Source organism: Bubalus bubalis, chromosome 18 (genome assembly GCF_019923935.1).
Source record: "Bubalus bubalis isolate 160015118507 breed Murrah chromosome 18, NDDB_SH_1, whole genome shotgun sequence".
Taxonomy (NCBI): domain Eukaryota; kingdom Metazoa; phylum Chordata; class Mammalia; order Artiodactyla; family Bovidae; genus Bubalus; species Bubalus bubalis.
The window spans coordinates 36,014,389-36,040,746 of NC_059174.1; the positions used below are offsets into that span (position 1 = coordinate 36,014,389).

The 26,358-nt window shown below is 38.2% G+C and overlaps 1 protein-coding gene and 1 non-coding gene across 2 annotated transcripts in view; one reads left to right on the forward strand and one right to left on the reverse strand.

The window, feature by feature from the left end:
- Positions 1 to 23,899, forward strand: part of SNTB2 (syntrophin beta 2) — a 72,317-nt gene extending 48,418 nt beyond the window's left edge. Inside the window, exons 4-7 of the mRNA XM_025268944.3 lie at positions 5,740 to 5,882; positions 11,929 to 12,125; positions 14,962 to 15,146; positions 16,818 to 23,899. Coding sequence (XP_025124729.1) covers positions 5,740 to 5,882; positions 11,929 to 12,125; positions 14,962 to 15,146; positions 16,818 to 16,910 — 618 coding nt within the window. The 3' untranslated portion in view covers positions 16,911 to 23,899. The remainder of the gene's footprint in view (positions 1 to 5,739; positions 5,883 to 11,928; positions 12,126 to 14,961; positions 15,147 to 16,817) is intronic.
- Positions 10,564 to 10,635, reverse strand: TRNAE-UUC. Its single transcript has one exon. It is a non-coding gene; the product is annotated as a tRNA-Glu (tRNA).
- Positions 23,900 to 26,358: the final 2,459 nt, after the last annotated feature.

Genomic DNA, 26,358 nt, shown 5'->3' on the forward strand with positions numbered 1-26,358 from the left:
CAGTTTTGGACTCCACTGATCTATTTATTTTCAGCCATGAAATTTTATGAACACTTCAAATAATGATTCTAATAAATTAGAACACAGAATTAGTACTGTGATGATTTCTAGGAGGCATGACTAGAATAAGCAGAAGAAACTAATGAAAATCATGGTATAAGTACTTAATGACTTTGAAAGTTTTAGTATTTTATCATGGTTTCTATGTTTTTATATGCTGGTTGAAAAACTCAATGGAGTGGTAGTTGTTCTGTGCTTTTGGCAATGTTAGAAATCTGCATGCTTTAAAAAAATACTTTGGCAAGGTTCCAAGATTAAAAGGAGAAGTTAATAGGTGAAGTCTTACCCTCCTTCTGGTTCCCCATCCACCTAATTCCCACCCCTCAGCCCCCAGAAAGATAATCACTTTGATCCCTTTATAGTGACTCTTTTGAGAGTTTTCTTATGCAGGTAAAAGCAAATATGAAATATGTTCTTTTTCTCTTTTATAAAAGAAGAAAGTATATTATGCACACTACTTTATATCAATACTTTGCTGGTTTTTTTCATGAAACAATATAACCTGGAGATCTTTTTATATCAAAATATATGGAGCATTCTTTTTTACAACTTTATAGTTTTCATTGTGTGGCTGTAGTTAAGTAAGCATTTCCTCCAGTGTCGTCATAATCTTGTGCCCTTACAAAGAATGAATAACCTTGCTATAATGAATAACCTTGTGGTTTGTCCTTTCACACATGTGTTGTCCAAACTCTTTGGTTCCAGAATCCAGATAGAGCAGATAACAAGAGAACACACATTATCTGAATGTATTTGGTTCTTTAGTTTCTGGTAGTAAGTTGTAAAACTTTGGTTAGAAAAGGATTTATCCAAAATTTTAGCATCATTTCCTGAGCTTTGATTATTAGAGTTCATAGAACTGAATATGTGTATATCTGTTGGGCTTCCCTGGTGGCTCAGAGGTTAAAGCGTCTGCCTGCAACGCGAGAGACCTGGGTTTGATCCCTGGGTTGGGAAGATCCCTTGGAGAAGGAAATGGCAACCCACTCCAGTATTCTTGCCTGGAGAATCCCATGGACAGAGGAGCCTGGTGGGCTATAGTCCACGGAGTCGCAAAGAGTCGGACACAACTGAGCAAGCGACTTAACATTAACATTAGGATACATCTCAGAAGTGCTGTTTCAAAGGGTTTATTAATAACCTATCTCTATAAGGCAAATTACCCCCAAGACTTAGTGTTTTTGGAATAACGCTTATGTCCCACAGTTAATCTGGTAGCCATTTAGCTGGGTGGTCCTGGCCCAGGACCCTTCAGAAAGTTGCAGTCAAGCTGTCAGCCAGGGCAGCAGTCATCTGAGGGCTTGATGGGTTGGCAGGTGCACCTCCAACATGATTCATCTATATCACTGTTGGCAGGAAGTCTCAGTTTCTTGCTGCTTGTAGGCAGAAGTCTTCAGCTCCTTGCCATGCAGGCCTTTCCACAAAATTGCCTGAGTGTCCTCAAGATACAGCTGTGGGTTTCCCTCAGAGCAAGTGATCTGAGAGAGAGAACAAGATGGACACTACAATACCTATGTGGCTATGACCTAGGCTCTTCTTCTCTCTTCATTAGAAGTGAGTTATTACTAAGTCCAGTCTACACCCCAGGGCTCCAGCTCTTAAAGGGAAGAATGGTAAAGAATGTGTGGACATCTTTTTAAACTACCACAAAAGATACAGGCATTTGTATCAGTGGGCTTCCCTGGTGGCTCAGATGGTAATAAATCTGCCTGCAATGCAGGAGACCCAGGTTCAATCCCTGGGTTGGGAAGATCCCCTGGAGAAGGAAATGGCAACCCACTCCAGTATTCTTGCTTGGAGAATTCCATGGGCAGAGGAGCCTGGCAGGCTGCAGTCCATGTGGGTCGCCAAGAATCGGACAGGACCAAGGGACTAACACACACAACCACAAACACTAGGACTAACACTTTGTATCAATAATTTTGATGGATATTGTCAAATTGCCTTCCATTAAGATTGAACTAATTTAAATTCCCACCAGCAATATATGAGAGTTGCCAGACCTTTAAAGTGGAGTTAATTTGGTTTATGCTACATACAGACCAGAAGAAAGGAGAAAAAAAATAAAGCCATAAATTTATCACAGTCTGCCCTGGATGGACTATATTTTATGTTTGTGTTTCCTCCACTCAGTTGTGAGCTTTTCAAAGACAGGAGCACATTTCTCTCAAATCTTTTGCCCCAGAGAACTTAGCCTAATGCTTTGTATATAGTAGATATTCAGTAATTTTTTTCTTTGTCTACATATATACATGCAAAAAGCAAGTAGACAAGTCATTAATTATAAAACACTATCCAGGAACACAAGCTCAGGGTTGGGAAATAATACTAAGTTGAATAGTTTCAAGTTCTTTAAAAAATAGTACTACAGAACTAATCCAAAGTGCTGTTTTTAAACTGTTCATGATTTTTACTTTTTCCAAGTAGTTGTTTCGGTCACCCAAATCAAATACATTTAGAATAAGGTGTTCAAGCAAGATTGGATATTGTTTCTCAGAGGAATTTTATAATGAACTTACATATTTGATAAAGTTGAACTAGGTAAATGCCAAAGCCTTCTTTAATTGTAATATTTAATTCTATGAGTGTGAAAATGGCCAGTCTGTTTTCAGATCATGTAATCTTTTTAAAATAGGTAAGCATTTCTTTTAGCAATAGATATATTTCCTGAAAAGCATACACATAAATGAAACTGTTTTAGTTGTACCTAGAAAAGATAGGCATTTGGGGCAGATAACTTAAGGAAGGATTATTTATTTAACTGTAAATGATTTTTCTTTATCTGTTTGTTATTTCACATTATCATAAATTGAGTTTGCCTAAAATAGGGAAAACCTAGGCTATAGATGTTTGATAACTAATAAATAATTTCTGTGCAAGGGACTTATCTCTTTATTGATGCTGATTTTTATGTGACTGATAACTATAACTTTTATAGTCTTATATTCTAACTATACCTCTTATATTCTTAAGAACTATATATTCTTTTTTTTTAAGAACTATATATTCTTAAGAGGTAATTTTCTTTAAGCCTACCAAGTGTGGAGACATATATTATCTACAAAATAAGTATTTTAGGCATTTGAGTATTGTTGGGAAAACCAAGATAGCCAAAGAAAGCTTTGTTTTCACAGTTTGTACTTTGTCCCTCATTATTCTCAAAATGTGTAAAGATTCAAATTAGAAACATATACACTAAATCAGAATTAATGGCACAGTTTATTTTTTGCTCTATGTTTTCTATTGTAATACTAAAATGCATAAAGAACAGAAGTATATCACCTCTTAAAAAGATTTGTAGGATGAAGAGATTTAGGGAATGAATAATAACTATGATTAATTTTTTCATCTTTGGTGCTATTCAACTCTAGTTGTTAAAAAACAAAATTTGGAGAGGACTATTGTTTGGCCAGGTGTACACTTGTGTGGTTGTTGAAACACAAGCAAAGCAGAACCCTAACATTAGTATCCTTTTTTTCTCTGGCCAAAAACTCGATAGCAGGGGAAAAAAACCACCTCAGCAGTTGAGCCCCAAGGCTGCTTGTACTGATACCACAACTGAAAGCACGTGCTATATATAGCTGGCGGCATTCTGATTCCAGTGAAGGCAAACAGTACCCTTATAAGTTAAGGCAGATAGGCAAACAGAATGACTGAAACTGAGGTTTCATTTTTCTCCAGTGATTAAGTAGAAGAGGGAAAAGATATTCTCCAAAAGTGAAGGACTCGAAAGAGCTAAAGAAAAAACACTTTTTAAAAATTGTTTATTGAAAACACAAGTTCTCTGTCTTTAAATTGGATATTGTTTCTATTGACATTGGCAGTTTTCCTTTCTCTTCTTTGGGAAGAAATACATTTAATTCAGATTTCCTAAATGCATATACTGTGACCTAGCATTCACAATCTGTCTTATAACTTAGCAAAAAGAGTTAATTTGAAAAATCAGGTTATCATTTTATCCCTTTGGGAAGATAGATTTTTATATTATTTTCCCTATGAAACATTGTCCATAACAATCTCAGAGACAAAGACTTAGTAGTGCATATAAGTTAGAAATCCCTTTGTAGTATCTGTGACCCCAAAATTGAATCCAAGAGAACCTCTTTACAGCTGATACTTTCCCTCCAGACATCACAATCTTAGTCTTTCCCCCTAGACACATAAAATCTTAGAAAGACATCACAATCTTTACCCCTAGACGTATAAAGTCTTAGAAAACTCAGGTTCACCACTAAGGAAAGAATCAATTATTTCTCCCGTATTTTGCTAGAATTCTCAGGGTTGGGTCATGTATTTTGGGCTTTCAGCACGTGGTTGAACATGGGTAGCTTCACTGGCTGGAATTCATTCCCGCTCGTGGAATCCAGTCATAGCTCTAGCAAGAATAGAGGCCCAGTGTAGATGTTACAGCACAGAAATGAACCACTCAGGCCACTTTTCAGATTATAAACGTATTCTTAAAATGCTCTGACATGTTCAAATTACCTTCAGAAGTCATTAAGGAAGAGAAGATAAAAGGTGGATCTGAAGACAAGTGAGAGAAAAGTGATTCATCAATTTAAATTTATCTCGAAGCTGTCAGTGATAGCGAGCTGAAAAGTTGAGGGTTGAAATACTGTTGTTACGCACTCCCTGCTCAAAGGTCTCATCTTAGGAAGGCAAACATTTTGATGATACCAGGGTTTTACTTGAACATAGTCTTTTGCTTTTTGGCCTTGGATCCTTGACAATACATATAAATAGTGGTTGTTTTCCTTTGTTTTTAAACTATCACAGAGATAACTGAGCTTTATGCAATTAACTGCAATGGTACATTTGAAACTGAAGCATAAACTTCCTGAACTGTAATGGGCAACTCTTTGACAGTAGTTTATATCAGTGTTTTCCAAAATAGAACATAGTTGGTCATTTTGCCATTTTAAAAAGATAAAATAGAAATTATCAGAGTGCATTGTACAAAGGATAGGAATTATGGTTCTTTAGGAAATTTTAAAATTCAGTATTTATATATATGTGTTGAGTTGCAATGTAAAATGTATTTCTTATTGCAAGTCTTGATCAAAAATATTTGAAAAACACTGATGTTTAGATTATACGGACTTGGTAACAGTTTCTGTCTTGCACTTAGAAGATGTTACTCCCACATCAGATATACTAAAACCACTATCATTTTGAACTGAGTGCTATGTATTTAATTAGAATTGGTGATAATTAGTTATTGACATGACTGAGCGACTTCACTTTCACTTTTCACTTTCATGCATTGGAGAAGGAAATGGCAACCCACTCAAGTGTTCTTGCCAGGAGAATCCCAGGGATGGGGGAGCCTGGTGGGCTGCCGTCTATGGGGTCGCACAGAGTCGGACATGACTGAAGCGACTTAGCAGCAGCAGCAGCAGTTATTGTGGAGTAGGGGAAAGAAACTGTGTCATATCATTAGAAAATGTGTGTAATTCACTCAGGGAGCACTTTCTCCAGCTACACACAATCTACTTCACACCTCCCAGTGGAGAGGCCCTGCCAGTGGGAAGGAATCTGTGGGGCATTTCCTTTGTCTCACATGGGTTAGGATGGGGAGGCAGAATGGAGACCCACTGTCTTAGGTGGTCACTGAAGGAACTTTCACGGTTACATATTATTATAGTTAGCTCTACTTTCTGGATCTCACCTCTGTAACAGGCAAAGCTAGATGGTGGAAGGCAGCAGTGGAGACCTGTCCTCATGGCCGTGACTGAGAAGGACCTGCTGCTTTATGACTGTATGCCATGGACCAGGGATGCCTGGGCATCACCATGTCATAGCTACCCTCTTGTTGCCACAAGGTAAGACTAAAGACAACAAAATATCTGTCCTACTCTGAATCTACTAAGGAATTTTAAAATGACTTCTGTTATCTTTTAGGTGCCTAAAATAGCCTTCAAGCAGTGATGTAGACGATTTAGACAAAAACTTTTCTTTCACAACACTATTGATCATTTTTGCAGCTCCTAGCTCAGAATATATGGTTTCTGTCACTAGTATTTTTGTGTGTATTTTTTAAGTTGTCGAAGCAGCTCCCTAACTGCTCTTCTCAAGACTTGCTTACTCATGAAGATAAATAAATTGTGTTTTGGTGTTTTCTTTCCCTTATTGACTGTGACTAGAAAACCACTGAAATTGTGGCAGCATTTTGACCGAGTGATGAAATCATTTAAACCAGAATGTGGTACTGTGGATAAACTACACAACTCAGCCAAAATATTCTTCAACTTCTCTTTCTAGTATAAGAGTACAATTTGATTCCATCAAGTAAACATTTATTTGACCTGAAGCAACAGGATGTTTCTAGTATGCCAGATGTAGGGAGCTGGAAGGAAAAGAAAGGAGAAGTGTAGATTTGGAGGCCAATATGTCTTAAGAAATAACCAGACACTAGTTATCTAGTGTGAAACTAGGAAACATATTCACATTCAGTGTTAATTTGGGCTTAAAAAAGAATCCAGTTTTGATACAGCTCAAAAACTACACATTAAAAAGGAGCCCCACAAAGAAGTACTTGGCGGTCAAAAAGGCTAAATGATGGCGTCCTCTAGTACGTCCCATGGGGAGCAGTGTAGGGGCTCCTGCTTTCAGGAGACAAAGATTCATGTGAGGAAAGAATTCTTAAATTACAGGAAGACTTCTACGTTATGTAGGATTTCCTTCAATTTGCCAAGTTCCCTTATATATATCATTATTTTTTAAAAATATAATTTTCACATAGCTTTTCAGAAGTTTCTCTGTAATTTAGAGCTGTAGCCCTTAGATCACAGAATAGAGATGAAGGATTTATTGAGCCTCAGAGTTAGAGAGGTGTGCCCTGTTTAATTCCTTCAGGATATAAGGGTCCTGCAGAAAGGGCCTTGATGATTCAATAGCAAAGGCAGATAGTCTCTGATAAATAAATTAATTAATTATAGCTCAAAAATCAAAGAACACTGTTAGGGTGATATAAATTAACATGAGTTACTATTTACATTGGCTTGCATATTTACAGATTCTTAGAAACCAAAGCTGATCTAATAGTTGATATTTTGGGATGGTCAGGGAATTAAGTAAAAGAAAGTGATAAATGAAGAGGATTTTTATTTTATTCTTCTTATTTCATTTGACACATTTCCTGAGGTTAAAGCCAAGTGCCCGATAGAGGTAGAGAATTAGATACAGGTGCTGTAGATTTTGCAGGATGTGCATTTTGTAGTCTTTTCCTATATGCCTTCTTTGGAAAAGAAAAAGATCCAGAGAAAGCATGGCTACTTGACAATGTGGAAAATTGAGTGGTGGTATGCTTATGGGATTTATGGGGCCAAAGCCGCCTTTGCATGAGCTCATCGGGCCTTCCCACTAAGGGGGCCCTTTTGACAGTGTGTTCTAACCAACTGCTGTGCAGCAAGAGTCCAGCAGCTGGTTTGAATTAGTTTCCCTCTGCCAAATATTTCATAATCAAATCTGTAGGAAAAATTCTCCTGGACTTTATATTTTTTTAAGGTCTGATTTGAGATTAGCAATCAAACTGAATATGGGGGAATACACCCTGACACTTTGCTCACACTCTGTATTACTTGGATTGTATGTGGAGTAGTTTTGAAACTCATTTAACTCTTGCTGAGGTAGCTAATGTGTAATTGGCATGTTGGTTCTACAGGGATCAGCTCAGGGAGGTGGTTCTCAAATAATACTTTTGTGGGTCTCTGGGGATACCCTCTTCAGGGCGTCTGTAAGTTCAAAACTGTTTTCACAGTAATACTAACATGTTGTTTGCTTTTCTCACTGTTGACATTTGCACTGAGTTTGGAAAAATTGCTTATCATGAATCAAGGCAGTTGGCACCGAACTGTATGGCCTTGCAGGGAGAAAACATGCCAATTTAACCTCAGAATGCCTTTGTTGAGGCAGAAAATTGCTAGTTTTATTTAATCTCAGCCCTTGAGTATTCATCTTGTTGATAATCTGTGAGATGATGTGGGAAGTGCTTAGAGTCTACTTCTGCTGCATATGGAGGTGTGATGGTTTGCTGCAAAGAAAAGCATGTGTGGTTTTTGTGAGCTGAACTCGCTGTTTTTTTTTGTTTTTGTTTTTAATGGAACACCACTTTCCCTTTAAAAAAAAAAAACTGACTGACAGACTATGGCTATTCAGACTTGGGTATTTGTCAGACTTTTAATTCTTTCTAAAATAAAATTCAAAATGAATTTGTCATTTAAAGACAACACTGATGGTATTTGTTAACAATTAAAAATTTCTATCTTTCAAACAAAAAATTAGAATTCTGGAAAACTTGTGTCTCTCACTATAAATTTTGACAGCTTCCTAGTACTTAAAGACTTATGTGATGAGATCAGTGGCAATATTACCAAATGTGACTTTTTTATATAATAAAATGCTTTTAACATTTGGAAATGTGCATAACTCAATGAAAAAATATATTCCAAATGACCAATTCAGTTGCATGCTGCAAAATCATGCAAGGGTAAAAAAATCTATTCAAGCTGCAAGAGAGACCATTGGATTTTTTAATGTAACAAGATAATTGAGGGTTTCCTGGTGGCTCAGTGGTAAAGAATTTGCCTGCAATGCAGGAGAAGCAGGTTCGATCCCTGCTTTGGAAAGATCCCCTGGAGAAAGGCATGACAACCCACTCCAGTATTCTTGCCTGGAAAATCCCATGGATAAAAGAGCCTGGAGGTCTACAGTCCATGGGATCCCAGAGTCAGACACAACTGGAGCAACTTAGCACACATAAAAACTTTATTGATAAGGTTTCAGATCCTACCTTGCAACTAACCTTTAAGAAACTACTTGTTGATTTTTGGTTTGGTGGACAGAAAGATAGCCATAATTATCTGAAATAGCTATTAAAAGACTCTTTCCTTGTCCAACTGCATACCTGTGTGAGGCTGAGTATACTTCAGCTACATACTGTGACAGAATACAGATACACATAAGAGAATTCATCTGTCTTTTATTAAGCTGTATATGAAAGAGATTTGAAAAAAATTAAAACAGTGCCAGTCTTCACATTCATTTTGAAAAATATTATTAATAAAAGTATGTTATTATATTAGCACCTAATAGGTTTGTTATTTTTATTTTAAAATGAATTAATATTTTAAAGATTTATCAGTTTTAATTTCTCGTTATAGTAAATATACTGTATTTCCTAATATAGTAAATACAGTGCGAAGAGCAGGTGGCGCATGGGGCTTCTCATTGCCATGGCTTCTCTAGATGTAGAGCCCGGGCTCTAGGCGCGTGGGCTTGTGTAGTTGCGGCACATGGACTTACTAGCTGCAGCTTCTGGGCTCTAAAACACAGGCTCAGCAGTGGTGGCACATGGGTTTAGTTGCTCTGCAGCGTGTGGGATCTTCCTGGACCAGGGATCAAGCCTGTATCTCCTGCATTGGCAGGCAGATTCTTTACCACTGAGCCACCAGGGAAGCCCTAAAGTTTAATGCTTTTTAATATTTTCACAGAGTTATGCAATTACCACAGTCAATATTAGGACACTTGAATCACCCCAAAAAAGAAACTCCTTACCCACTAGCATTCACTCTTCATTTTCCTCTCCCTCAGCCCTAAACAACCCAAAGTTAGCTATGGGTTTTTTTATAGGTACACTTCATCTGAGTGATGAAGTTCCCTTCTATTCCACATTTGTTGAGTGTTTTCAATTTTGGATTTAATTAAATGATTTTGGATTTGTTAAAATGTTTTTTCCAAGTCTATTACAGTGATCTTGTAGGTTCTGTCCTTTATTCTATTTATATGGTTTTACTTATCAGTTTATAAATCAATTTTAAAACAATTTTTAAATTGAATCAATTTATAAATAAATTACCATATTGATTTTGAATATTAAACCAACCTTGTACTTCTGAGATAAATCTTATTTGGTTTTGCTAGATTCAATTTGCTAATAATTTGATGAGAACTTTTGTGTCTTTTATTTATGAATTATCTTGGTCTGTGGTTTTTCTTTTCTTGAGATGTCTTTGGTCTGGGTATTAGGGTGTTACTGGCCTCATAGAAAGAGTTGGGAGGTATTCCCTCCTCTTCTGTTTTTTGGAAGACTTTATAAAGAATTGGTACTGATTCTTAAATTTTTGATAGAATTCATCAGCAAAGCCATCTGGGATTAAGATTTTCTTTGTAGGAAGCTTTTCACTATTAGTTGAAGGGATTTTTAAAATGCTTTAACAGTCATACTTTCTTAGACAATGTTCTGCTCTTTCCCTTTTATCTGAAAATATTTTTTAGTTCATGAATGTCACATTTCTTATCTTTGACCTCGAAACCCTATTCTTAGGAGCATCTCATAGGGCAGAATATGTAGGACACATTGTAGAAACTAAGGTTCTTTCTTGCTTATGTTTCTCATGTTTTTTTCTCTTCTCTGTTTTGTTTCATTGCTGTCTCATTCTTGATTTGACTCTTCTCCCCAGGATGATTTTTTTGGGCCATGCTGCACAGCCTATGGGATCTTAGTTCCCTGGCCAGGATTTGAACCCAGGCCACAGCAGTGAAAGTGCTGAATCCTACCCATTGGACTGCCAGGGAATTCCTAGAACTCACTTTTTCAAGTAAAAAGATGTCACATCATTTTTTTTTTGTTTTTTTTTGTTTTTTTTTGTAGTAGAGTAGTGTCATATTTTAAGTGAATGAGAGTCAAGAGCTGTAGCCAAGTAGTTCCAAAGTTTCTTTTTTATGACTGAATAATATTCCATTGTATGTACATACCACATTTTATCTACTCATCAAGTGATGGATATTTGAGCTATTTCCACTTTTAGGCTATTAAGAATAATGCTGATATGTACATTTGTGAACAAATTTTTATTCTAATATATGTTTTTATTTCTCTTGGGTATGTACCTAGGAGTGGAATAGTTGGATCATATGGTACCTCTGTTTAACTTTTTGAGGAACCAGTCAGTTTAAAAAAAAAAGAAAAAATCATGGTCTATCTTTGGCCTATAGTAGCCTCTTCAGCTGGACTTCTGAGCCTTTTTGATAGGGCTTTTATATAAAAGTATTTGAGGACTTCCCCAGTGGTCTAGTGGTTAAGACTCCATGCTTCCACTGCAGGGTACATGGGTTCAATCCCTGGTCAAGGAAGTTCTGCATTGTGTGGCAAAAAAAAAAAAAAAAAGATATTTGAGAATTGCCATATTAGCTGTTATGATAGAACAGTATATTTTCTGCTGTAGATCTGACATTCTCCAGGAGACAATAAAAAGATCAGGTGTTGCCCAGGGAGAGAGAGGATAAGTAGGCAGTATACTGAGGATTTTCAGAGCAATGAAAATTCTCTGTATATAATAATAATGGCTATATGTATTTATATTGATATATTTGTCCAAACCTGGATTTTGACTGATTATGATGTATTGGTATACATTTATCCTTGGTAAAAAATTGCCATTCTGGTGATACTGACAGTGGGGGAGGATATGCCTGTTTGTGGCTTATTTCTTAATCAAAATTGAGTCTTTTTTTTTTTTGACATGCCTAGCCTCTTGGGAGAGCTTCCCTAGTGGCATTGTAAAGAGGTGGACACGACCAAGTGACTAAGCACAGTACAGCCTTTCATGGGAGCATGAAAAAGCAAATGGGAAATTGGGGTTCTTGGGCCATCTGACCTAGTGTTCTGCTTGTGACACCAGGAGTCATTTTTATGGGAAAACAGAATAGTATCTATGTCAAAGACTATAATCTTGTTTTGAGATATACTTACCTAAAAAATGCTGATGACGTTTATAATTTTCTGCATTTTTATCAGCATAAATTGCTGAGATTGTCCTCTGACAGTACATTAATGACTTTTGAACTTTGCTGTGTTTGTGGTCCTAGGCTGGTTCATTCTGGCTCTGGGTGTCGCTCACCCTCCCTTGGATCTGACCTGACATTCGCCACCAGGACAGGCTCTCGGCAGGGCATCGAGATGCATCTCTTCAGGGTGGAGACACACCGGGATCTGTCCACCTGGACCCGAATACTCGTTCAGGGCTGCCATGCAGCTGCTGAGTTGATCAAGGAAGTCTCTCTAGGTATAGATCCTGGCATTTCATTCCTAACAGTAATTAAATGGAACTGTCATTCTTTATTTTAAAGTAAAAATCATTATCCTGTGTGCCAGACTTAAAAATGTTCTGAAATAAGACACCTGAAGGTGATCATGATGGAAAGAAACTGAGTTTCTCTATTTCAGTAGCAAAGTTTTCGTAAGTTTTTTATGTGACTCTGAACACATTCACAACAGTTTCTGTACAACATAACATGGCAGTTTTACTCTTCATTATTTAAATATTTAATAATGTGAGGACTCATTTACTAAATACTAGGTGTGTTGACCCTCTTGTTAAGATTTGGAACATGGATAGACACCCTTAAAAGTGCGACCATCTGGAAAAGCTTATATCTGTAGAAAAGCGAAGAATCTGGAATTGGGGTTTCTGTTGCAAAGTTGGAAGAGGTGTGCCCAGTAAGTACTGAAATGAGCATCTAAAGGAAGTCACGCTGGTGGTCTCTTTCCATTGTTGGAGCGCCCTCTTGTGGCTTGTCTGTATGAATTTGAAGGGATGGGTTCATGTGTGTCTGTGTATATGGTTATATATAGATATTTCCAGATTGCTTTTCATTTTAACGAGAACACAGAGTTGTCAAAATTAAGACACAATTACAGTTTCTAATATGGTTTTAATTACTTTGAACATCTTGCCTGGAAGTTGGTTTAGTTTTGCTCCTGTTTTCTTAAATTTTGTTTCCTAAACCTAGTTTTACAGGATTTATGTAAAAAGAGAAAATGTTTGAGAGCAGAAAGTCTTGTGATTTATCTTCCTTTCCGTTGCTTTTGGAAAGTGAGGGGTCTCTGTGGCTTTAGAACTGCATGAGCAGCATTTCCATGGGCCATCTTCTAACAGTGACACCAGACAGCTTTTTCAGTGTTGTAACAATTCTTTAGCTGTTTAGGACGTGCTCTGTATTTTCCTTACAACCACAACGACGGTTCAAGCGATGACACCAATGACTAGATCCCGCCTTGGAATTTGACCAAAGTCACCACACCACACTGTCTTTCTCACTTGCTGTCTCCCACCCGTTGTGATTGGTCACCACATTAAGGACTCTGGGACTCTGGTTTTTGTCTTGGCCACAGAATGTGATTTCTGGGATGGAGAAGTCTTCAGTTGGACAGGCTGGATGCCCTGTGTCCTTGTGTGGAGTCCCAGGGGTCTGGCACTGGCACATGGGGTCACCATATCTTCAAGTATCTGGAGAGATATGCTTCCCAAAACAAAGAGTACAATGTGGCTTTTGAACATTTTTTAGTTTTGTGTTGTTCCTTTGGTGTCTGTAAACTTCGTATTACAGGAAAGCAAAACCTATTCAGTCTTTGGCTCACAATTGTTTAAATACAAATGGCTTGAATAGAGAGAAAATAAGGACCACCTGGTTCCTTATATTTTTAAATGGACAAAAGAAACTTGTTTTTTGGTAATTTTGAATTTTTTTGTTCTCATTCACAGCTCTATTTCAATATTTTACCTTGGTAATACTTTTCATTTCCACAATTCAAGTCAGTTGATATACTTATTAATCACTTATTCTGTATTTAGAGCTTTCCAGACATACTAAACTGGCTGAAAGTAAATCACTCTGCAAAGAACCAGGATTTCTTTAAAATGTGTGTGTGTGCATGTCCTCATGCGTGGTGCAGGCGCTTAGTCTGTTACACCTTTAATAGGGTGTGTGTGCTTGGTGTGCACATACACATGTATACACAGACATAAATAAGCCGGCATGTCCTTCAGATGCATGTTACCACCTTCTTCTGTTACATTGTTGGCTCCTTTTCTGAAGTAATTAATATTCAGAGTTCATTGTGCAAAACTCTCCTCTGTGAGTTATTCCTTTTCCTTATTTCTTGAACACGCCAGCTGCCTTGACTGCATGTTTTTCATGTCCAGTGAGAGGATACATTGGTCTGGGTATGAGGACTTGCTTGTTTGGGAACCATCCTTCCTGCTCACAGCATTCTTCCTCTCTCGGCTCTGGCCCTTTGAGTGATGATGAACTTGGCTCTCAGAGGACTGTGTTAATTCCTATGGGGCATAGGGCCTCTCACCAGTAGCCCCTGTACTAACAATAAAACAGCTTAAATGTTGGTGAAACCGGGACTTCACCAGTCTTGACAGGAGACATTTGCCAATCTTGATGATCAGTTCTTTTGGTCCCATCAATTCAGACGTATCTTTTCGAATTTTATCTTTGGTAGGACTGACAGTGTGACTTCCCAACTACCAACCATGTCACTGCCCCTGAAAGGTGTCTCTGCCTTTTGTCATTTGGCTGTTCCTCCTTGCGCACTCAAAACCTTCTTCCTACTCCTCACTGCCTGTCAGGTTTGACCACATTTTTGGGCCTTTCTCAAGTCCCATTCCTCCAGGAAACCATTCCTCAACTTGGGCCTTATTGAGTTTGGTATTTAGTCCTATTCTATACCCTTTACCTTAAGCAATTAGGGATTTCACATCTACGCCTGTCACTTATGAGGTCTTGAGAGCAGAGACCATGCCTCTTACTTCTCCAGCACCCCACACAGCCTCCTGTCCGCACAGTGTTCAGTTGATACTCACTGAATTGAACTGAATCAGATCAGATGTCAAGTAAAGTTATGGTAATTTCTTCTTCATCGCAATCAAGATGTTGACTTGAGTGACCAAAACAGAATTCACTTCAGGACATTCCAAATAGGTTAGGTATCACATATTCTCAGAAAGCTTCTTTTCCCTTTTCCCTTGTTTGAAGTCAGAAGAAGCCTTTGTCACTCTCTTAACTGAAGTAGGAACTTCATCAGTGATGTCTGTTGCTTGTCTTCAATAGGCTGCACGTTAAATGGCCAAGAGGTGAGACTCACCATCCACTATGAAAGCGGGTTCACTATCTCCAGGGAAAACGGAGGCTCCAGTAGCATCTTATACCGCTACCCCTTCGAAAGGCTGAAAATGTCTGCTGATGATGGCATCAGAAATCTGTATCTGGATTTTGGTGGTCCCGAAGGAGAACTGGTAAGCATGTTTCTGAAAAACATGTTTATTCTAATAGGTATTTTCTTTCTTATCATTTCTTACCTCTTGTTATAGAAAATTATGGACTTACCATCTAATATTCCATTTGAAGCCAAGGAAATTCTTCTTCACGTTTCAAAGATGCATGGGTTTGGCTTTGGGGTTTTGTTTTGTGTTTTCCCCACATTAGGGAATCATTGCCTTTTTAAAGTTTTGTTTGAATATCAGCAAGAGAAATTAGATAACCTTATAAGAAACAGGCTTTTGTCAAATGTAAGATATAAAATACTAAACCTGGCACACTTTAATAAATGAGTTCTATCCATTGCTGTTATCAGCAATTTGTTGGGATAAGAGTTAAAAGTAGTAGTGACTTAGTTGCTATAGAAATTCTGCTGGTCAGAAAAAAAAATGCAAATATATGTCCATACTCCCATCATCTGTTTTGACTTCCTTGTCCTTTAAAGGAAATACGCACAGGAATTCTTGAGTCCCCTTGGAGAACAAGAGAAGTGTGTCAAGGGTACTTCAGAAACCAGAAATTATGATAAAGGACTCAAAAAGTCATGCCTCTATGTCTTATGGTATTGAGCCAGTAGTTCAAGTTTTGTCTTATATGTGAAATCTTATGTCTATTGATATAGTCACAACAGGTATAAATTTGGAAAACAGAATCTTGAAGTTTTAGAACTAACAGAGATCTTAGGAATAATATAGTTCAAACTCCAAATGAGAAAACTGTGACTAGTAATCTTTTAAATGATGAACCTTTAGGAAACTATGGATAGCCATGGACTTCAAAAGCCTGTTGAAGCCTATTCATCGGATGTCAGCTGTCCAAATTAGAGGCCTGAGCTTAGGAAGGTATAGCTAGCCCTCCCAACTAGCTTCAAGATTTGCTATTCCCACCACAAACTGATAAGGGGTGTCAAAAATCTTAATAGATGATCACACTTCAGCTGCATTCACTGATTCCCTGTGGGAAATATACTTACAGTTACTGGTTTCCATATAGGATATTCCTCTTTTCTTTACCTCTTCTACTTTTAAGTTCTTCCTACCTGGCATGGTGGAATCTAGTACACCCCTAATAGTGTCCTAATTGTGGATGTGAACTCTCACGCTAGTGTTTAATTATGCCATGGAATAGCCTTACTTCTGAGTATATTTCCATTTGCAGCTCTAATTGCCCAAGTGTGGCCATAAATCTGGCACATCCTTTACCCAAGTTCTTTTTAAAAAGTAGTTTCCCTGGTGATCCAGTGGTTAAGAATCCACCTTGCAATGCAAGGGACACAGGTTCAATTTCTGGTCCAGGAAGATCCCACATGCCAGGGACCAACTAAGCCTGTGTGCCACAATTACTGAGTCAGCACTCTAGAGCCTGTGAGCTATGACTGCTGAAGCCCGAGCTCTCTTTCGCCCATGCTCTGCAATAAGAGAAGCCACCGAAATGAGAAGCCCAAGCACCACAAGGATGGGTAGCCCCCACTCGCCACAACCAGAGAAAGTTTTCCTTCTCAAAGAAGCAAAGACCCAGCACAGGCAAAAAATTAATGAATAAATCTTTTTTTTAAAAGTAGAATATCATGTTCAAATTTGTTTACTTTGCACGTTTGTGTATTAAAGCATCTCTATATAGTAGTGATAATTAATGTCCTTTCTCCACAGACCATGGACCTGCACTCCTGTCCGAAGCCGATTGTATTTGTGTTGCACACATTCTTGTCGGCCAAAGTCACTCGCATGGGACTGCTTGTATGAGCAGCAAAAAAAAAAAAAAAAAAAATCAGTTAAAGAGCCTTGAATGTCATAAGAAGTATTTACACCTCAAAAAAAAAAAAAAAAAAAAGCACAAAAAGAAAGCTCTTTGCTCTCTCCTCCAGCACAGTGCCTTGACAAGGACATGCAAATCACTGCTGAAATGTAACCATGTTTAAAGAAGAGCTTGCCTTTTACAAGCTACCTTGGCCAGAAATTCTAGGACTCTAATAAGCTCCAAAATGAATCTGTTAATTTATTGTCTAGTCTCCTAATGTGGTTTCTAAGTAATTAGGTTTATTTCCCTTGCTAAGAAGGGTGGCTCATTCTTTTTCATTTTGGGCGTAATCAAACATCTAAGTTTTCTTCTCCTCCTCCTTCCAGTAGAATTTGTTTCAGGCTTAACCTTGACCACTTACTTAGAACAACCATCCCTTCACAGGTGCTAGTTTGCAGCAGCCTGGGCTTCTTGGTCACTCTGTGTAGGTTAGACATTTGGTTGGAATTTACTGTCCTTATTTACTCCTCCTACCCTCAGAAGTCCTTGAATTGTATCACCAAAGGGTTCTTCACATGTCCTGGCTCTCCCTGTATCCCACCCTGACCATCACATCCCGCCACATCACTGGCTTTGTCAAACCTAAGTGCTCACTTTAGGACTTAGAACTTAGGAGATTTGATTTGCCTTGCTTTCCACTCCCTTTCTAGTAGTGACCAACTTGAAGAGCAAGTTGGTAACCACTGCTCTGAAAGCAAAGTTTTGCTTGTTTTAGGATTTTCTGATTTTTCTCTTTGGTAGGAGCCAGGGGATAAGATTTCTTTTAAAAGAAAATCCTCATTTTAGCTGAAGCCATTTTTTATTGCTGACCAAATGTGCCTTTGGTGAGGGTTAATGGAGCTTTATTAGTCACTGTTTGAATAACTGGATATCACTGCCATTCCAGGGAAGTCATCTATTCTAATTTTGAGGAACAGTCTTTGAGGTGGGTTTCCTTAGTGTGGTATCTTTTCCAACTGGTAGATCTTTTGAAGCAAGATAAATCCTGCAGAGCCAGCTTGTTTTAAAGAGTACACATCAGTGAAGCCAGCACACCTTCCGCACAAACATCGTGTCGCGTCGCTTTGGGCTGTGTGAGCCCAGGCGGGATCCAAGCCCAGGCCCTCTCCCTCCGGGGCAGCAGAGTGGCATCCGTCAGCACTGCTCACTCAGTGCTGGCTCAGTGACACCTCCTGCAGTGGGCAGGGCAACGAGATCATGGAACAGCTACCTGGGCTTCGCTCAGCATCACCAGATGTGTCATCAGAAGACCACAGCAGCAGCGAAAGTGCTGGTTCTGCGGTACTGGAGAACTGCATTCAGCTTCTTTTTCCTAATTATGAAGGAGGTATATATCTGAAACCATTTACAACAGTATAATAGCTATATAAAATGTCAAGGTTAGTACAGTCCCCAGATCCAAAAGAAAAGATAACATTGACTTGGCTGTCCTCTGTGCTCTCTGCGGAAGGGTCTAGGAATAGTTCTCATTTACTAGAGTCATTAGGAATGCCATAGAGGATGTATGTACTATGGAGGGTGTTGGAGGATAGCAATCCAAAGATAAGAAAGAAAAAAAAAAAAAACACCCACAGATGTACTATTTGCAAAGAGCTATTTGGTTTGAGCGCAGACAAACCTATAGACAGGAGGACATAGAGCAGACCAATGAGCAGAGACGGTTCAAATTAGACTTTGTAAACTCATTGTCTTCCCCCGCCCCATAAGTCAGTTCTTCTCCCAACTCCAGTCCCCAAAATGTTCTACTTAAAACTGGAAATTAAAATCGAGGCTAGAGTATAACTTTTAAGAGCTTTTCTTATGTTTTGAAATTTCATAAATCTAAGTTTGGTTCCATCTGGGATATGTTGCAAGTCAGAGAAGAAGGAAAATATCTTGAAGATCCAGCTAAGATTTCCAGAAGCAGAATGTCAACACACGATACCCTCAGATAAGTGAGCTTAGATGCTTTTTGCAGTGAGAGTATTATTAATCTGAGAAGTTGAACAATACAGTCATAGACTTCGCAGCAAAGTCATTTGGTGAGGTTTTCTGTGTTAGTATGAAAGGCTAATAAGACACTGAGAATTTTTTCTGGGGCAACTTCTGAGCCACACTGCTCATTCCTTATATGAAAAAGATCTATTAAAGAGGTGTGATTTAAATGTGGGCAGGAGAGGTAAGGCATTGTGTGCATTTTGGCTCATTTTGCTCAAGGTTTAACTGTCATAGCACCAAGATCCCTAGGGTTTCTTAACATCTTTTGAGTCTTGATGCGAAATGAAAGTGTATGGGGGGTTTCCTTTGACCACAAGCACCCCCAAGAGCAAGAGCCCTTCAGCTGCTTGTTTAACAAATGTCAGCAGCTTTCCAATCATGGGTAACTAGGTTGTTCTTCAAGTAAGTATGTTTGTGGGACTCTCATACCACAAATGAAGTGCTTTTTATGAATGAGACAGCCTTGGTAAATAGGTATTTTGTATCAAGATGCCAAAATGTGGCAAATTATCTTCAAATAGTAACTGCAGATGGGCAGTTTTGATATTTTACCTCTTTTCTAGAACAGCTGACTTTTCATTTCTCTTTCATTTTGAACTAGGAAGACTGTTGAGGATGTGGTGGGCTTCCCTGTGTCAAGTGGAAGGGAGCCGCAGAGTAGCATCCCTCATCCTGATGGACCCGTCCTGTGTCCTCAGGACCCACCTGAGGGTGTAGACGTCTTCTCCACATTCCACACAGATGCCTACAAGCAGCCAGCTGGGGTGTGAGCGTTCCTCCTCCTCATTCTCTAAAACTTCTCCCCTCCGTCTCCAAAAATAAAAAAAAAGGAAAGGAAGAAAAGGCTCAATTATACTTTTTCTGGAAAATGTGAGTCCTTTCCTCAAGTCTTCAAGCAAACCTTACCTGGAAATTAGTATCTAATTTTTTATATGAAGAAATACCTTAATGTATGTTTATACAGTATTTATTAGGTAGTCATAACTGTAAACTCACCTACCTAGAAAAGTTTCAGATTAAATATTGGGACATGTCCAGGAATAAAAAATATTACTTTGAAGGTCATTTGCCTATTTTAAAGCCATGTTTTAGCACCTTTTAGGCTAGGCGAAGTCTGATAGTGCCTGTTCCTGTCATCTGTACTCAAAGTTATTGAAAATTATTGCATGCAGGCGAGATCAAAGTGTTTATTTCCTATATTTTTATAAGTGGAAAAATCTCTCTGACCAACAAATAATTAAAGTTGTTACTGATTATTCTCTTAATTTATCATCCTAACAGAATGGTAACAAAGCTTTTTTCAGCTGATTACATGCACTTAGCTAATAAACCAAAATTTACTCTTTAAAAAAAATTTAAGCTGTGTGGAATCTGGACAAGACTACATTTCACTGTAAATGGTTTTGAGGGACAAAAGTGTGTTCACTTTTGAGAAAAAGTTATAATGGATTGTTTTTAATTTTGAGAGAACCTCCAGTCTTCTTGTTTAATTTATATCCATATTTTTAAATTCAAATTGTAAGCTGCTATGCAAAATCTATTAAAAGCCCTACCTACTTAAAAAGTTATAAACATTTTTGAAGTTTTCAGGGAAGACCTGTAGACTTAAGCACTTTCTCTGCTTTTTTTTTTTCTTCTTATATCTTAGACACGCTGAATTATGTTATTATTTTCACTGGTTATAAGCTATTGATTGTACATAATATTTAAACCATCCAAATATCCAGCATACATTTCCATGTCACTGCCATCCACTATTGATGCCGTGAATGAAATGGCTGGTTAGAAAGCCAAAGGTCATTTTTTTCCCCCCAATATCCAATGAAGAAGTAAAAAGCTAGATCTCTTTTGTCTCAAAGCATACTGAGATCTGCATATCTGTGTATGGAAGAGAGACTGATTTGGGATTCTGCTTAAACTTTAAGTTGTATTTGATTATAGTCATATTCATTTGTTTTACTGATGTCTATCAGATATATTACATGCCAAGTGGTACTACATCCTGTTGGAAATACCTTTCATTTAAATATGAATTCTTATCATGGCTTTTTTTCCCTCCATTAGATCAAAGTAGAGGAATCTGCCATTTTCTACCATTCTATGTCCCTACTTTAATTGCTTGGTGATCTAGAATTATTTTGTTATACATACTGTCTTTAAAAACTGACAGCAGCAGTCCTCCCACCCCTGCCCACCTTTTTAAGCTGTATGTTTCACTGTGCTGGGCATGGAGACACTCATTAAATGTGTGATGACAGACAATTCTAAAATAATTATGCTGTATATCAGGATTATGTGTTTTTGAGCAATATAGCTACTTCTATGGTAAATGATATTAAGTGAAATTTATTTTACACTAGTAATAGACTACATAGGTGGTTGATTTGAAACCCTTTCCCTAAAGCACACACACACACAAACATACTTCTAGCAGATCAGTAATTTCCAGTTAAGGTACAATTAATAGACACATAGAACACATCTGTCTCTTCAACACTAGCTAAACTGCCAACTGGAAGAATGGTTGCTATGTATTAACTTTAAAAAATATCTTAACAGGATTTCTTCTTTTATCAACTTGAGCTGAATTTCTTGTCACCTCTGTTCTTACTTTCCACTTTAGCTGACTGAACCAAAGCTTATTCTGGTTTTAAAAGTAAATCTACCCTTGATGTAATGCACAAATATGCCATATATTGCTTGCTCTCCAATGAACATTTGATTGTATTCAACAAAAGTCTATCATATGACCTGTAATCTTTGAATTGCCACAAAATAGATTGCTTGAAACTAAAAAGATGTAACAGAGAAATGATACTTCATTTTATTGTAAAATTAGGTATTCTGGCATATTTCTAACTTCTGAGTCCTGGAAGTACTTTGCTCAGTTTAATAATAATCTTACCTCCATGCCATTGACACAAATGCAAAATGTTTTGAGTCCGTCTTTATCCTAGTCCCATATAGACCCTTGGAGTCTGATTATCACCTCTTCCAAGGTGACAGAAGTCCCTAATGGATAGACAAAAGGTTCTTTGGGGCCCTAGAGAAATTTTTGAAATGACAAATCTAGTTAATTATATATTAATTCATGGATTCTTTCATCTAATAAGCATTTATTCATGTGCAGTTCTTCACAGGCACTCTGAAGGGTCCAAATGAAAATTCCTGCCCTCAAGCAACACCTCATGCATTATTTCTCAGTCATACCATGCCATCTATTTATCAGTCAGAGGTTAAGTCATTAACCACCTCACATTTTTACCAAAGTAAACCTCCAGTTCTGCTCACCTGGCAAACTGGAAAGTGTTTAAAAGGATGCTCAGTCATCGGTCCACGCCAGCATGAAAGAACTCCAAGCACATTTAAGAAGGTTGGTCTTTTCATCATGCATCTTTTTTTTTTTTTCTTAATGCAAAATCAGACTTAAGTTTGGGAAGGAGAATAATGTGGAATATTCTTAGTAAGGCAAATCACAACTAAAAGTAAGCTCTATTGCCCTAAGTGGATCAATGAGAAAGTCTTTGTTAAAGAAATACTTACCTATCAACAGAAGAGATCAATGTATATTTTATCTACTCCCCTTTGTAGATTCTGCTGATCCAATCATTTCCACACTTACAGCCTTTAAACATCTCATTTGCTCAAACTCCTTACATGTGGTAGATAGGCTGTTGCTTCATCTGAGAAATCAAAATAATGAAGATATTTAAAACTTAGCAAAATTTCACTTAATCTAGAACTTTGGGGCATTCAAACTCAGTAAAAAGGGCACCTTACAAGAATAAGGGAGGTTGCATGAGTTTTTCCATTTTTTCCTTCAATGTCAGTCCCTTTCTATCCAGGCTGCTTCCCATCCATCACTAGAGGCAGGCTTTCGGCCACAGCCTTTGTCATGCCCAGAAAGGTGCTGAAATGTTAGTGACTAGAACAGCATAGGGAACACAGTCTCCTGGGCTCCTTCTCCACGCTTTTCAGTGTCCTGTAGTTGTGCACAGAATTTAGGTCATCCCTATAATGTCTTGGTCTTCACTTTGTACCACCCCCTTTGACAATCAGGTGCTAATGATTCTGTTGGAACCAGCATGTATTGTGTGAATGTCTGTTCTGCCTAGGTTGGAAGAAGTTCTTTCCATCTATCTCAGTCCTGTTCAGGTGGGTGTCAGTTACATTTTCTCACCTCTTATTTTGTGAGTTAATAGAATTTAGAGGAAAAGAAATGATTTAAACTACAAGTTTGGGGTTTGGCACAGTCATCAATCTTGATGACACTCTTCATACTTTAAACCAAATCTTCTCTATCATAAGAACCAATTTCCGATTGTTTTTCTCTAGTTTGGACTCCAGTGTTATGTTTTAAAGTCTGGGTAACACTGTAAAACTGATGGGTTCAGTGTGATAAGACTTGGGTACCCAAAGAATCTGTTTCCTTTGTGGTACCAGACCCAAGGTCTTTTAGAAACTAATGTGGCAAAACACCACCTATGAAGGCCTGTTTTGGCTGATCTGTGCAAACTCCGATTATACCCTTCTGTATGTGTTCTGTCCCACACAACTCTCATTTTTTTAAGTATTAAGACCTAGAAAGCTAAGATAACACTTCTACAAGGAGTTAAAAGTATGTGATATTCTGGTTTTTTCCTTCCTTTTGGAATCCTGCATTTCAACAAGACTTCTTTTTAAGTATTGTTTAAAATTTAGGTCTCAAGTCTTCTGGCATTACCAGACTACCAAATCAAAACCCATGGTGTAAAACAGGGCAGTATTTGCGTTCTTAATAATGAAAAGCTTTATGTGTCCTCTGTAAGTGTAATGCATAGACAACACTTTCCCTTGAGTTGCACATCAACATAGAGCATTGTACATTACAATGAAGTTTGTACCTTAAGGGTATTATATATATAAATACATATATACCTTTGTAACCTTTATACTGTAAATAAAAGAATTGCTTTTAGACTTGTTTTTTCACTTTTTAATATTAAAATAGTTTCAAACTTACAGGAAAGTTTTAAGAACAGTACAAAGGGGCTTCGATGGCAGCTCAGTGATAAAGAAAACACCTGCTAATGCAGGAGACACAGGTTCGATCCCTGACCTGGGAAGATCCCACATGCCAGTGCACCACAACTACTGATGATGTGCTCTTGAGCCCATGAGCCGGAATTACTGAGCCCATGCACCACAACACCTGAAGCCCATGTGCCTAGAGCCTTGTTCTGCAACGAGAGAAGCCACTGCAATGAGAAGCCCGCACACCACAACATGCGAAAGCCCGAGTGCAGCAATGAAGTCCCAGTGCAGCCCAAAATAAGTAAATCTTTAAAAAAAAAAAATACAAAGAACTGCATCCCCATCACCCAAATTTCCCGATTGTTAACGTTTTGCCACATTTGTTGCGTTACCCTGTCCTCTTTTTCTGACATGATGTTCATCACCCTTAAATTCTCTAGTGTGTACTTTGCAAACACAGGGACACTCTCCTGTACTGCCACCCTACAGCCCTCCCAATCAGGAAGTCAACTTTGCTTCAGCACTGCCACCCATCTACAGACCCCATTTAATGGTGCCAGTCTTCCCAACAATGAATGTCTCCATTTCCTTCCTGGCACAGGATCCTATCCAGTATCACATGTGTTTGGTTGTCACATCTTAGCCTCTTCTGATGCTATTTTTAAACAGATTTAGGGCAACTCCAAACTCTTAAAAACTTAGTTTTTGTTTTAGTTCTACCACTGACCATCTGTGTGATGGGAACTTAATCACTGGATCAATCTGAGCTTTATCATACATTCAGTCGCGCAGAGGAAAGTGAGGTGAGAGTTTCTCAGGAATCTTGCTAGGAGCTCAGTGCTCCATTTATTTTGGTATCAGTCACTTTGTGTGATATCTCAGCATAATTTTGCCCTGGCCCTACCTCTCCAAAATGTTACAAACCTAAACCTTGTTTTTATTCCTCCTCCCCCACACGGTTCTTGCTGTCAGCCAAGAAGCTCCTTAACAAATTTCTCAGAACCCATTCCTTGCATGAGCCAGTCTGATTTTATGAAGTTGTATGGGCTAAGCAGAGTTGACTTACTGGTCCAAGCTTGGGTTTACAACAAATGTCACATTGTCAGCTTCATCAGAACCCAATATAGTAAAGTGCTGTGTGAGAAAGAACAAATTATGCAGACACTGTAGAGGACACTGTGAAGGTTCCTTAAAAAAAATTTATAGATTTACCATATGATCCAGCAATCCCACTCCTGGGTATATATCCAGAAAAGATGAAAACTCTTAATTTGAAAAGATACGTGCACCCCAATATTCATAGCAGCACTATTCACAATAACCAAGTCATGGAATCAACCGAAATGGCTGTTGACAGAGGAATGTATAAAGAAGATGTGGTACATATATACAATAGAATACTACTCATCCATAAAAAAGAAGGACATAATGCCATTTGCAGTAAAATGGATGAAGCTGATGGACCTAGAGACGACCATGTACCTTACAGGTGACTCAGTAGTAAAGAATCCACCTGCAATGCTGAAAATGAGGGTTTGATCCCTGGGTCGGGAAGATCCCCTGGAGGAGGAAATGTCAACCCACTCCAGTATTCTTGCTGGGGAAATCCCACAGACAGAGAAGCCTAGAGGGCTACGGTTCATGAGGTCACAAAAAAGTCAAACACAACTTATAGACTATACAGCAACAACAACAGAGATGATCATACAAAGTGAAGTCAGAAAGAGAAAGACAGATATATTACTTATAACTACTTATAAGTGGAATCTTAAATGGTACAAGTGAATGTATTTACAAGACAGAAATAGTCATAGACATAGAAAACAAACTTACTAAAGCAGGAAAGGGGGATGATAGGAATTTGGGATTAACAGATACACAAATTGTCACCTCTATACATTTATAGAGTTGCCACCCTTTACCAGCTTTGTTCACTTGAAATGATTTCAAACCATCCTTACTCCTCAAACCACAGGCCTTCCACTTTCTCTCCCTCTATCAGAAGATTCTCGTTTCTTCTAATTCACCAAGAAAACAGAAGCCATCCAAAGGTACTCTCCTAACGTCTTGTTATCTTCTGCCCAGCCAAGGTAGGCATCTATCTTCTCAGCTCCCACTTTACTGTCTACAGCCTATCCACCCACCTAGGCTTTGGTCCCATTCCCATTGGCTAGCTTTCTTTACTGGATTCTTCCTATTGGTTTGTAAACACGCTGCGCTTCTGTTAATAACCAATCTGCTATGCTTAAGATCTCCTGGGTTGAGCCCCTAGCTTTGGAGACCTAAGAAAATCACTTTCCTAGGGAGAAAAGTAATATAAAGGAAAACAGAACTGGCTTTAGACAGAGCCACTGGCATCTTAATAACAGTAAAGAGGGTCTAATAAGACCCAGTGTGGGGTAC